General features: G+C 39.7%; 2 protein-coding genes across 3 annotated transcripts in view; one reads left to right on the top strand and one right to left on the bottom strand.

The window, feature by feature from the left end:
• The window catches only part of LOC142941535 (GTPase IMAP family member 9-like), a 26,559-nt gene extending 15,507 nt beyond the window's left edge, over window positions 1-11,052 (bottom strand). For both annotated transcript variants that reach the window (XM_076083486.1, XM_076083484.1), the window contains exon 1: window positions 10,614-11,052. The gene's annotated coding sequence lies outside the window, so the exon portion shown is untranslated. The remainder of the gene's footprint in view (window positions 1-10,613) is intronic.
• On the top strand, window positions 10,894-12,812 carry cst7 (cystatin f). The gene is made up of 4 exons (XM_076083487.1): window positions 10,894-11,053; window positions 11,729-11,907; window positions 12,121-12,240; window positions 12,590-12,812. The coding sequence occupies exons 1-4, from the start codon at window positions 11,005-11,007 to the stop codon at window positions 12,668-12,670; spliced, it is 429 nt and encodes a 142-aa protein (XP_075939602.1). The 5' UTR covers window positions 10,894-11,004; the 3' UTR covers window positions 12,671-12,812.

Here is a 12,812-nt window from a genome sequence, read left to right as displayed (position 1 = left end):
GAACCTAACTGTTGGTGTTGTTGTCTGAACCTAACTGTTGGTGTTGTTCTCTAAACCTAACTGTTGGTGTTGTTGCCTAAACCTAACTGTTGGTGTTGTTGTCTGAACCTAACTGTTGGTGTCAACACCACGTTGGTGTTGTTCTCTAAACCTAACTGTTGGTGTTGTTCTCTAAACCTAACTGTTGGTTTTGATGTCTGAACCTAACTGTTGGTTTTGATGTCTGAACCTAACTGTTGGTTTTGATGTCTGAACCTAACTGTTGGTGTTGTTGTCTAAACCTAACTGTTGGTTTTGTTGTCTAAACCTAACTGTTGGTTTTGATGTCTGAACCTAACTGTTGGTTTTGTTGTCTAAACCTAACTGTTGGTTTTGTTGTCTAAACCTAACTGTTGGTTTTGATGTCTGAACCTAACTGTTGGTTTAGTTGTCTAAACCTAACTGTTGGTTTAGTTGCCTAAACCTAACTGTTGGTTTTGTTGTCTAAACCTAACTGTTGGTTTAGTTGCCTAAACCTAACTGTTGGTGTTGTTGTCTAAACCTAACTGTTGGTTTAGTTGTCTAAACCTAACTGTTGGTGTTGTCTAAACCTAACTGTTGGTGGTGTTGTCTAAACCTAACTGTTGGTTTTGTTGCCTGAACCTAACTGTTGGTGTTGTTGTCTGAACCTAACTGTTGGTTTTGTTGTCTGAACCTAACTGTTGGTGTTGTTGTCTAAACCTAACTGTTGGTGTTGTTGTCTGAACCTAACTGTTGGTTTTGTTGTCTAAACCTAACTGTTGGTGTTGTTGTCTGAACCTAACTGTTGGTGTTGTTGCCTGAACCTAACTGTTGGTGTTGTTGTCTAAACCTAACTGTTGGTTTTGTTGCCTGAACCTAACTGTTGGTGTTGTTGCCTAAACCTAACTGTTGGTGTTGATGTCTGAACCTAACTGTTGGTGTTGTTGTCTGAACCTAACTGTTGGTGTTGTTGTCTAAACCTAACTGTTGGTGTTGTTGTCTGAACCTAACTGTTGGTGTTGTTGTCTGAACCTAACTGTTGGTGTTGTTGTCTGAACCTAACTGTTGGTGTTGTTGTCTGAACCTAACTGTTGGTGTTGTTCTCTAAACCTAACTGTTGGTGTTGTTGCCTAAACCTAACTGTTGGTGTTGTTGTCTGAACCTAACTGTTGGTGTCAACACCACGTTGGTGTTGTTCTCTAAACCTAACTGTTGGTTTTGTTCTCTAAACCTAACTGTTGGTGTTGTTGTCTGAACCTAACTGTTGGTGTTGATGTCTGAACCTAACTGTTGGTGTTGTTGTCTGAACCTAACTGTTGGTGTTGTTGTCTAAACCTAACTGTTGGTGTTGTTGTCTAAACCTAACTGTTGGTTTTGATGTCTGAACCTAACTGTTGGTGTTGTTGTCTAAACCTAACTGTTGGTGTTGTTGTCTAAACCTAACTGTTGGTTTTGATGTCTGAACCTAACTGTTGGTTTTGATGTCTGAACCTAACTGTTGGTTTTGATGTCTGAACCTAACTGTTGGTGTTGTTGTCTAAACCTAACTGTTGGTTTTGTTGTCTAAACCTAACTGTTGGTTTTGATGTCTGAACCTAACTGTTGGTTTTGTTGTCTGAACCTAACTGTTGGTGTTGTTGCCTGAACCTAACTGTTGGTGTTGTTGTCTAAACCTAACTGTTGGTTTTGTTGCCTGAACCTAACTGTTGGTGTTGTTGCCTAAACCTAACTGTTGGTGTTGATGTCTGAACCTAACTGTTGGTGTTGTTGTCTGAACCTAACTGTTGGTGTTGTTGTCTAAACCTAACTGTTGGTGTTGTTGTCTGAACCTAACTGTTGGTGTTGTTGTCTGAACCTAACTGTTGGTGTTGTTGTCTGAACCTAACTGTTGGTGTTGTTCTCTAAACCTAACTGTTGGTGTTGTTGCCTAAACCTAACTGTTGGTGTTGTTGTCTGAACCTAACTGTTGGTGTCAACACCACGTTGGTGTTGTTCTCTAAACCTAACTGTTGGTTTTGTTCTCTAAACCTAACTGTTGGTGTTGTTGTCTAAACCTAACTGTTGGTGTTGTTGTCTGAACCTAACTGTTGGTTTTGATGTCTGAACCTAACTGTTGGTGTTGTTGTCTAAACCTAACTGTTGGTGTTGTTGTCTAAACCTAACTGTTGGTTTTGATGTCTGAACCTAACTGTTGGTTTTGATGTCTGAACCTAACTGTTGGTTTTGATGTCTGAACCTAACTGTTGGTGTTGTTGTCTAAACCTAACTGTTGGTTTTGTTGTCTAAACCTAACTGTTGGTTTTGATGTCTGAACCTAACTGTTGGTTTTGTTGTCTAAACCTAACTGTTGGTTTAGTTGCCTAAACCTAACTGTTGGTTTTGTTGTCTAAACCTAACTGTTGGTTTTGTTGCCTGAACCTAACTGTTGGTGTTGTTGTCTGAACCTAACTGTTGGTTTTGTTGTCTAAACCTAACTGTTGGTGTTGATGTCTAAACCTAACTGTTGGTGTTGTTGTCTGAACCTAACTGTTGGTTTTGTTGTCTGAACCTAACTGTTGGTGTTGTTGTCTGAACCTAACTGTTGGTGTTGTTCTCTAAACCTAACTGTTGGTGTTGTTGCCTAAACCTAACTGTTGGTGTTGTTGTCTGAACCTAACTGTTGGTGTCAACACCACGTTGGTGTTGTTCTCTAAACCTAACTGTTGGTGTTGTTCTCTAAACCTAACTGTTGGTTTTGATGTCTGAACCTAACTGTTGGTTTTGATGTCTGAACCTAACTGTTGGTTTTGATGTCTGAACCTAACTGTTGGTGTTGTTGTCTAAACCTAACTGTTGGTTTTGTTGTCTAAACCTAACTGTTGGTTTTGATGTCTGAACCTAACTGTTGGTTTTGTTGTCTAAACCTAACTGTTGGTTTTGTTGTCTAAACCTAACTGTTGGTTTTGATGTCTGAACCTAACTGTTGGTTTAGTTGTCTAAACCTAACTGTTGGTTTAGTTGCCTAAACCTAACTGTTGGTTTTGTTGTCTAAACCTAACTGTTGGTTTAGTTGCCTAAACCTAACTGTTGGTGTTGTTGTCTAAACCTAACTGTTGGTTTAGTTGTCTAAACCTAACTGTTGGTGTTGTCTAAACCTAACTGTTGGTGGTGTTGTCTAAACCTAACTGTTGGTTTTGTTGCCTGAACCTAACTGTTGGTGTTGTTGTCTGAACCTAACTGTTGGTTTTGTTGTCTGAACCTAACTGTTGGTGTTGTTGTCTAAACCTAACTGTTGGTGTTGTTGTCTGAACCTAACTGTTGGTTTTGTTGTCTAAACCTAACTGTTGGTGTTGTTGTCTGAACCTAACTGTTGGTGTTGTTGCCTGAACCTAACTGTTGGTGTTGTTGTCTAAACCTAACTGTTGGTTTTGTTGCCTGAACCTAACTGTTGGTGTTGTTGCCTAAACCTAACTGTTGGTGTTGATGTCTGAACCTAACTGTTGGTGTTGTTGTCTGAACCTAACTGTTGGTGTTGTTGTCTAAACCTAACTGTTGGTGTTGTTGTCTGAACCTAACTGTTGGTGTTGTTGTCTGAACCTAACTGTTGGTGTTGTTGTCTGAACCTAACTGTTGGTGTTGTTGTCTGAACCTAACTGTTGGTGTTGTTCTCTAAACCTAACTGTTGGTGTTGTTGCCTAAACCTAACTGTTGGTGTTGTTGTCTGAACCTAACTGTTGGTGTCAACACCACGTTGGTGTTGTTCTCTAAACCTAACTGTTGGTTTTGTTCTCTAAACCTAACTGTTGGTGTTGTTGTCTGAACCTAACTGTTGGTGTTGATGTCTGAACCTAACTGTTGGTGTTGTTGTCTGAACCTAACTGTTGGTGTTGTTGTCTAAACCTAACTGTTGGTGTTGTTGTCTAAACCTAACTGTTGGTTTTGATGTCTGAACCTAACTGTTGGTGTTGTTGTCTAAACCTAACTGTTGGTGTTGTTGTCTAAACCTAACTGTTGGTTTTGATGTCTGAACCTAACTGTTGGTTTTGATGTCTGAACCTAACTGTTGGTTTTGATGTCTGAACCTAACTGTTGGTGTTGTTGTCTGAACCTAACTGTTGGTTTTGATGTCTGAACCTAACTGTTGGTGTTGTTGTCTAAACCTAACTGTTGGTGTTGTTGTCTAAACCTAACTGTTGGTTTTGATGTCTGAACCTAACTGTTGGTTTTGATGTCTGAACCTAACTGTTGGTTTTGATGTCTGAACCTAACTGTTGGTGTTGTTGTCTAAACCTAACTGTTGGTTTTGTTGTCTAAACCTAACTGTTGGTTTTGATGTCTGAACCTAACTGTTGGTTTTGTTGTCTAAACCTAACTGTTGGTTTAGTTGCCTAAACCTAACTGTTGGTTTTGTTGTCTAAACCTAACTGTTGGTTTTGTTGCCTGAACCTAACTGTTGGTGTTGTTGTCTGAACCTAACTGTTGGTTTTGTTGTCTAAACCTAACTGTTGGTGTTGATGTCTAAACCTAACTGTTGGTGTTGTTGTCTGAACCTAACTGTTGGTTTTGTTGTCTGAACCTAACTGTTGGTGTTGTTGTCTGAACCTAACTGTTGGTGTTGTTCTCTAAACCTAACTGTTGGTGTTGTTGCCTAAACCTAACTGTTGGTGTTGTTGTCTGAACCTAACTGTTGGTTTTGATGTCTGAACCTAACTGTTGGTGTTGTTGTCTAAACCTAACTGTTGGTTTTGTTGTCTAAACCTAACTGTTGGTTTTGATGTCTGAACCTAACTGTTGGTTTTGTTGTCTAAACCTAACTGTTGGTTTAGTTGCCTAAACCTAACTGTTGGTTTTGTTGTCTAAACCTAACTGTTGGTTTTGTTGCCTGAACCTAACTGTTGGTGTTGTTGTCTGAACCTAACTGTTGGTTTTGTTGTCTAAACCTAACTGTTGGTGTTGATGTCTAAACCTAACTGTTGGTGTTGTTGTCTGAACCTAACTGTTGGTTTTGTTGTCTGAACCTAACTGTTGGTGTTGTTGTCTGAACCTAACTGTTGGTGTTGTTCTCTAAACCTAACTGTTGGTGTTGTTGCCTAAACCTAACTGTTGGTGTTGTTGTCTGAACCTAACTGTTGGTGTCAACACCACGTTGGTGTTGTTCTCTAAACCTAACTGTTGGTGTTGTTCTCTAAACCTAACTGTTGGTTTTGATGTCTGAACCTAACTGTTGGTTTTGATGTCTGAACCTAACTGTTGGTTTTGATGTCTGAACCTAACTGTTGGTGTTGTTGTCTAAACCTAACTGTTGGTTTTGTTGTCTAAACCTAACTGTTGGTTTTGATGTCTGAACCTAACTGTTGGTTTTGTTGTCTAAACCTAACTGTTGGTTTTGTTGTCTAAACCTAACTGTTGGTTTTGATGTCTGAACCTAACTGTTGGTTTAGTTGTCTAAACCTAACTGTTGGTTTAGTTGCCTAAACCTAACTGTTGGTTTTGTTGTCTAAACCTAACTGTTGGTTTAGTTGCCTAAACCTAACTGTTGGTGTTGTTGTCTAAACCTAACTGTTGGTTTAGTTGTCTAAACCTAACTGTTGGTGTTGTCTAAACCTAACTGTTGGTGGTGTTGTCTAAACCTAACTGTTGGTTTTGTTGCCTGAACCTAACTGTTGGTGTTGTTGTCTGAACCTAACTGTTGGTTTTGTTGTCTGAACCTAACTGTTGGTGTTGTTGTCTAAACCTAACTGTTGGTGTTGTTGTCTGAACCTAACTGTTGGTTTTGTTGTCTAAACCTAACTGTTGGTGTTGTTGTCTGAACCTAACTGTTGGTGTTGTTGCCTGAACCTAACTGTTGGTGTTGTTGTCTAAACCTAACTGTTGGTTTTGTTGCCTGAACCTAACTGTTGGTGTTGTTGCCTAAACCTAACTGTTGGTGTTGATGTCTGAACCTAACTGTTGGTGTTGTTGTCTGAACCTAACTGTTGGTGTTGTTGTCTAAACCTAACTGTTGGTGTTGTTGTCTGAACCTAACTGTTGGTGTTGTTGTCTGAACCTAACTGTTGGTGTTGTTGTCTGAACCTAACTGTTGGTGTTGTTGTCTGAACCTAACTGTTGGTGTTGTTCTCTAAACCTAACTGTTGGTGTTGTTGCCTAAACCTAACTGTTGGTGTTGTTGTCTGAACCTAACTGTTGGTGTCAACACCACGTTGGTGTTGTTCTCTAAACCTAACTGTTGGTTTTGTTCTCTAAACCTAACTGTTGGTGTTGTTGTCTGAACCTAACTGTTGGTGTTGATGTCTGAACCTAACTGTTGGTGTTGTTGTCTGAACCTAACTGTTGGTGTTGTTGTCTAAACCTAACTGTTGGTGTTGTTGTCTAAACCTAACTGTTGGTTTTGATGTCTGAACCTAACTGTTGGTGTTGTTGTCTAAACCTAACTGTTGGTGTTGTTGTCTAAACCTAACTGTTGGTTTTGATGTCTGAACCTAACTGTTGGTTTTGATGTCTGAACCTAACTGTTGGTTTTGATGTCTGAACCTAACTGTTGGTGTTGTTGTCTAAACCTAACTGTTGGTTTTGTTGTCTAAACCTAACTGTTGGTTTTGATGTCTGAACCTAACTGTTGGTTTTGTTGTCTAAACCTAACTGTTGGTTTAGTTGCCTAAACCTAACTGTTGGTTTTGTTGTCTAAACCTAACTGTTGGTTTTGTTGCCTGAACCTAACTGTTGGTGTTGTTGTCTGAACCTAACTGTTGGTTTTGTTGTCTAAACCTAACTGTTGGTGTTGTTGTCTAAACCTAACTGTTGGTGTTGTTGTCTGAACCTAACTGTTGGTTTTGTTGTCTAAACCTAACTGTTGGTGTTGTTGTCTGAACCTAACTGTTGGTGTTGTTGCCTGAACCTAACTGTTGGTGTTGTTGTCTAAACCTAACTGTTGGTTTTGTTGCCTGAACCTAACTGTTGGTGTTGTTGCCTGAACCTAACTGTTGGTGTTGATGTCTGAACCTAACTGTTGGTGTTGTTGTCTGAACCTAACTGTTGGTGTTGTTCTCTAAACCTAACTGTTGGTGTTGTTGCCTAAACCTAACTGTTGGTGTTGTTGTCTGAACCTAACTGTTGGTGTCAACACCACGTTGGTGTTGTTCTCTAAACCTAACTGTTGGTGTTGTTCTCTAAACCTAACTGTTGGTTTTGATGTCTGAACCTAACTGTTGGTTTTGATGTCTGAACCTAACTGTTGGTTTTGATGTCTGAACCTAACTGTTGGTTTTGTTGTCTAAACCTAACTGTTGGTTTAGTTGCCTAAACCTAACTGTTGGTTTTGTTGTCTAAACCTAACTGTTGGTTTAGTTGCCTAAACCTAACTGTTGGTGTTGTTGTCTAAACCTAACTGTTGGTTTAGTTGTCTAAACCTAACTGTTGGTGTTGTCTAAACCTAACTGTTGGTGTTGTTGTCTAAACCTAACTGTTGGTGTTGTTGTCTAAACCTAACTGTTGGTTTTGTTGTCTAAACCTAACTGTTGGTGTTGTTGTCTAAACCTAACTGTTGGTGTTGTTGTCTAAACCTAACTGTTGGTTTTGTTGCCTGAACCTAACTGTTGGTGTTGTTGCCTGAACCTAACTGTTGGTGTTGTTGTCTAAACCTAACTGTTGGTGTTGTTGCCTGAACCTAACTGTTGGTGTTGTTGCCTGAACCTAACTGTTGGTGTTGTTGTCTAAACCTAACTGTTGGTGTTGTTGTCTAAACCTAACTGTTGGTGTTGTTGTCTAAACCTAACTGTTGGTGTTGTTGCCTAAACCCAACTGTTGGTGTTGTTGTCTAAACCTAACTGTTGGTGTTGTTGTCTAAACCTAACTGTTGGTGTTGTTGTCTCAACCTAACTGTTGGTTTTGATGTCTAAACCTAACTGTTGGTGTTGTTGTCTGAACCTAACTGTTGGTGTTGATGTCTAAACCTAACTGTTGGTGTTGATGTCTGAACCTAACTGTTGGTGTTGATGTCTAAACCTAACTGTTGGTGTTGTTGTCTCAACCTAACTGTTGGTTTTGATGTCTAAACCTAACTGTTGGTTTTGATGTCTAAACCTAACTGTTGGTGTTGTTGTCTGAACCTAACTGTTGGTGTTGATGTCTAAACCTAACTGTTGGTGTTGATGTCTGAACCTAACTGTTGGTGTTGATGTCTAAACCTAACTGTTGGTTTTGTTGTCTAAACCTAACTGTTGGTGTTGTTGTCTGAACCTAACTGTTGGTGTTGATGTCTAAACCTAACTGTTGGTGTTGATGTCTGAACCTAACTGTTGGTGTTGATGTCTAAACCTAACTGTTGGTGTTGTTGTCTGAACCTAACTGTTGGTTTTGTTGTCTAAACCTAACTGTTGGTGTTGTTGTCTAAACCTAACTGTTGGTGTTGTTGTCTGAACCTAACTGTTGGTGTTGATGTCTAAACCTAACTGTTGGTGTTGTTGTCTGAACCTAACTGTTGGTTTTGTTGTCTAAACCTAACTGTTGGTGTTGTTGTCTGAACCTAACTGTTGGTTTTGATGTCTAAACCTAACTGTTGGTGTTGATGTCTGAACCTAACTGTTGGTGTTGATGTCTAAACCTAACTGTTGGTTTTGTTGTCTAAACCTAACTGTTGGTGTTGTTGTCTGAACCTAACTGTTGGTGTTGATGGCTGAACCTAACTGTTGGTTTTGTTGTCTAAACCTAACTGTTGGTGTTGTTGTCTGAACCTAACTGTTGGTGTTGTTGTCTAAACCTAACTGTTGGTTTTGTTGTCTGAACCTAACTGTTGGTTTTGTTGTCTAAACCTAACTGTTGGTGTTGTTGTCTCAACCTAACTGTTGGTGTTGTTGTCTGAACCTAACTGTTGGTGTTGTTGTCTAAACCTAACTGTTGGTTTTGTTGTCTGAACCTAACTGTTGGTTTTGTTGTCTAAACCTAACTGTTGGTGTTGTTGTCTCAACCTAACTGTTGGTGTTGTTGTCTAAACCTAACTGTTGGTGTTGTTGTCTGAACCTAACTGTTGGTGTTGTTGTCTGAACCTAACTGTTGGTGTTGTTGTCTCAACCTAACTGTTGGTTTTGTTGCCTAAACCTAACTGTTGGTGTTGTTGTCTGAACCTAACTGTTGGTGTTGTTGTCTGAACCTAACTGTTGGTGTTGTTGTCTCAACCTAACTGTTGGTGTTGTTGCCTGAACCTAACTGTTGGTGTTGTTGTCTAAACCTAACTGTTGGTGTTGTTGTCTAAACCTAACTGTTGGTGTTGTTGTCTAAACCTAACTGTTGGTGTTGTTGTCTAAACCTAACTGTTGGTGTTGTTGCCTAAACCCAACTGTTGGTGTTGTTGTCTAAACCTAACTGTTGGTGTTGTTGTCTAAACCTAACTGTTGGTGTTGTTGTCTCAACCTAACTGTTGGTTTTGATGTCTAAACCTAACTGTTGGTGTTGTTGTCTGAACCTAACTGTTGGTGTTGATGTCTAAACCTAACTGTTGGTGTTGATGTCTGAACCTAACTGTTGGTGTTGATGTCTAAACCTAACTGTTGGTGTTGTTGTCTCAACCTAACTGTTGGTTTTGATGTCTAAACCTAACTGTTGGTTTTGATGTCTAAACCTAACTGTTGGTGTTGTTGTCTGAACCTAACTGTTGGTGTTGTTGTCTAAACCTAACTGTTGGTTTTGTTGTCTGAACCTAACTGTTGGTTTTGTTGTCTAAACCTAACTGTTGGTGTTGTTGTCTCAACCTAACTGTTGGTGTTGTTGTCTCAACCTAACTGTTGGTTTTGATGTCTAAACCTAACTGTTGGTGTTGTTGTCTCAACCTAACTGTTGGTGTTGTTGTCTGAACCTAACTGTTGGTGTTGTTGTCTCAACCTAACTGTTGGTTTTGATGTCTAAACCTAACTGTTGGTTTTGATGTCTAAACCTAACTGTTGGTGTTGTTGTCTAAACCTAACTGTTGGTGTTGTTGTCTAAACCTAACTGTTGGTGTTGTTGTCTAAACCTAACTGTTGGTTTTGTTGTCTAAACCTAACTGTTGGTTTTGTTGTCTAAACCTAACTGTTGGTTTTGTTGTCTAAACCTAACTGTTGGTTTTGTTGTCTAAACCTAACTGTTGGTGTTGTTGTCTCAACCTAACTGTTGGTGTTGTTGTCTGAACCTAACTGTTGGTTTTGATGTCTAAACCTAACTGTTGGTGTTGTTGTCTCAACCTAACTGTTGGTTTTGATGTCTAAACCTAACTGTTGGTTTTGTTGTCTAAACCTAACTGTTGGTTTTGTTGTCTAAACCTAACTGTTGGTGTTGTTGTCTAAACCTAACTGTTGGTGTTGTTGTCTAAACCTAACTGTTGGTTTTGCGAGGGACACAAATAAAATGGACAATTCGTGTCCCTGAAGATGAAACCAATAGATTGTATTTCATGAGCTTTTGTTGAAGCTGCACATTTGGTCAAACAAGCTGACGGACTCTAAAGGACGCAGAGAACATTACCAATGAAGGTGTAGTTCAACATAAATGAATAAATGTCAGTATTGTATGAATACATTTTACACATTAATGTTCAACAGGACTTAAACCCACAGTGATATATTCCATATGACATGAACAAACTGATCTGAGGTCAGATCACTGACCTGTCTCATGGAGTCTTTGTTCAATGATCTGATCTGAGGTCAGATCACTGACCTGTCTCATGGAGTCTTTGTTCACTGGGCTGATGTTGTTCTTCATGTCCACAGTGTTTGATGTCATGAACCAGCTCCATGAAACTGGTCCTGAGTCAGTTTATCAGGTTTCTGGTGATACACCTGAGCGCTGATCGCTACCAGCTGTGTCAGAGCTGAACTGCAATGCATGCTGGGAGACTTCCTGTGAGGTTTGAGCTCAGCCTCTACTGACAGGAAGTGACATCACACAGAGGACGCCTGCAGCTTTAAGAAGAGTGTGAAGAAGCAAACATGACAGTTTGTTTCTGCTGATCTGTGGTCAGAGTGTTGCTGCCTCACAGAGACACGATCAGAGTGCATGATGGGACTGAAGACGCTGCTGCTCGTCTCTCTGCTCGCTGCTCTGGGTAAAAGACTTCCTGTTTCCTTCATTGTATTTACATGTTTTAATGTCTGAAGACAAACTGTTGATGATGTTTCACTGCAGACTGAGTAGAATTCAGATTCAGTTTCTAAAGTCTCACAAAAGAAGTGAAAGTTCAGTTTTGATCGTCAGCAGAACAGAAAAGGACCTGAACCGTGAAGTCAGGTCACTTCATTTCAAATCAACAGGAAGTGACTCAAAGGATCGACAACAAAGAAGCAGCAAAGTCACTCTCTGTTAAAGAATATTAATGTTGATTAATAAACATTAATATTCTTTATTTCTAGTTCACTTTGAATTCATGTCTAAAGTAAAAAAAACAAAAGTAAATGAGAGACAGTTCGAATGATTTAACTGTTTCATGTTTCATATATATATATATATATATATATATATATATATATATATATATATGTATATGTATATATATATATATGTATATGTATATATATATATATGTATATATGTATATGTATATATATATATATATGTATATATGTATATGTATATATATATATATGTATATATGTATATGTATATATATATGTGTATATATATATATGTATATATATATGTGTATATATAATGTATATACATATATATATATATATATATACATATATATATATATAATGTATATATATAATTTCCCTTCCAGAGCTGATGCTGGCGGCGGGCAGCCATCATGGCCGCTCCATGCCCGGATCTCCGGTCAACATCAGCAGGAAGGACCGCGGCCTCCGACAGGTCGTCCTCAGCGCCGCCCACTTCTTCAACAACCAATCAAACGACGCCTTCCTCTTCAGACCCTCAGCCGTCCACAGAGCACAGCGGCAGGTAGGACACAGGTCTGTGGGGGGGGTGTCAAAGGTCAACACCTTTAGAACAGAGTACCGATGATGTCATGAAGTACTTTGAATCGTCACCGGATTGTAATAAATTTTAAATGTTATGGAAACTGAAGTTTTAAGTGTTGTCTGCTCAGTACTACAACATGAACTGTACTGCAGTACAACGTTGAGGTACTTGTACTGTACTCGTGTGTTTCAGATCGTTAAGGGGATTCGGTACCTCGTAGATCTGGAGATCTCCAGAACCGTCTGTCGTAAACGAGACAACAACAACAACCTGTCCAACTGTGACTTCCAGCCGGTCGGTCGTCTGCACCAGGTGAGTCTCTGATTTAAGAAATGTGCAGGTACATATTAGAAGAATAATTCCCGTTAGTACGAGGTTCTTCTCCACAGTAGAAACAGACCAGCAGTGACCGCTGTGTACGTACTCTAGACACTAGAGGAACTAATATCAGTTATATTCAGAATGTAGAACTGAAGCTGTCATCGTTACTCACACCAGACTCTACTCACTAAACCACAGGAGAGCACAGAGTCTCTGCTCTGCTGCTCCTCCATCGGTTACTTTGAGTTGTAAAGACTTCAGATCCACCAAAACATCCAAACTAACCCTTTACAGGATTTGTATTTAAAGGCTTTTATTGTGAAACTTCCTGTTCTTCCAGATGTTTCAGTGTCACACTGAGGTCTGGGTGGTCCCCTGGCAGAACCAGACCAGGACTCTGCTGTTCCACTGTAGACCCTGAAACCACCAGCCGCCTCAGACCTTCATCTTCCTTCATCATCCTCACCTGCGATGGTGTCGGTGACGTCCACCTGTCTGACCTGCTGCCCCCCCCCCCGTCTGTAAAACCTTCACACAGAATAAAGTTTGTATATTTACTGAAA

The sequence above is a fragment of the Anarhichas minor genome, unplaced genomic scaffold (genome assembly GCF_050575085.1).
Source record: "Anarhichas minor isolate MPS153535 unplaced genomic scaffold, ASM5057508v1 ptg000133l, whole genome shotgun sequence".
Classification (NCBI taxonomy): domain Eukaryota; kingdom Metazoa; phylum Chordata; class Actinopteri; order Perciformes; family Anarhichadidae; genus Anarhichas; species Anarhichas minor.
The sequence above is the reverse complement of the archived record's forward strand: the minus strand, read 5'-3'. Positions and strand labels throughout refer to the sequence as shown.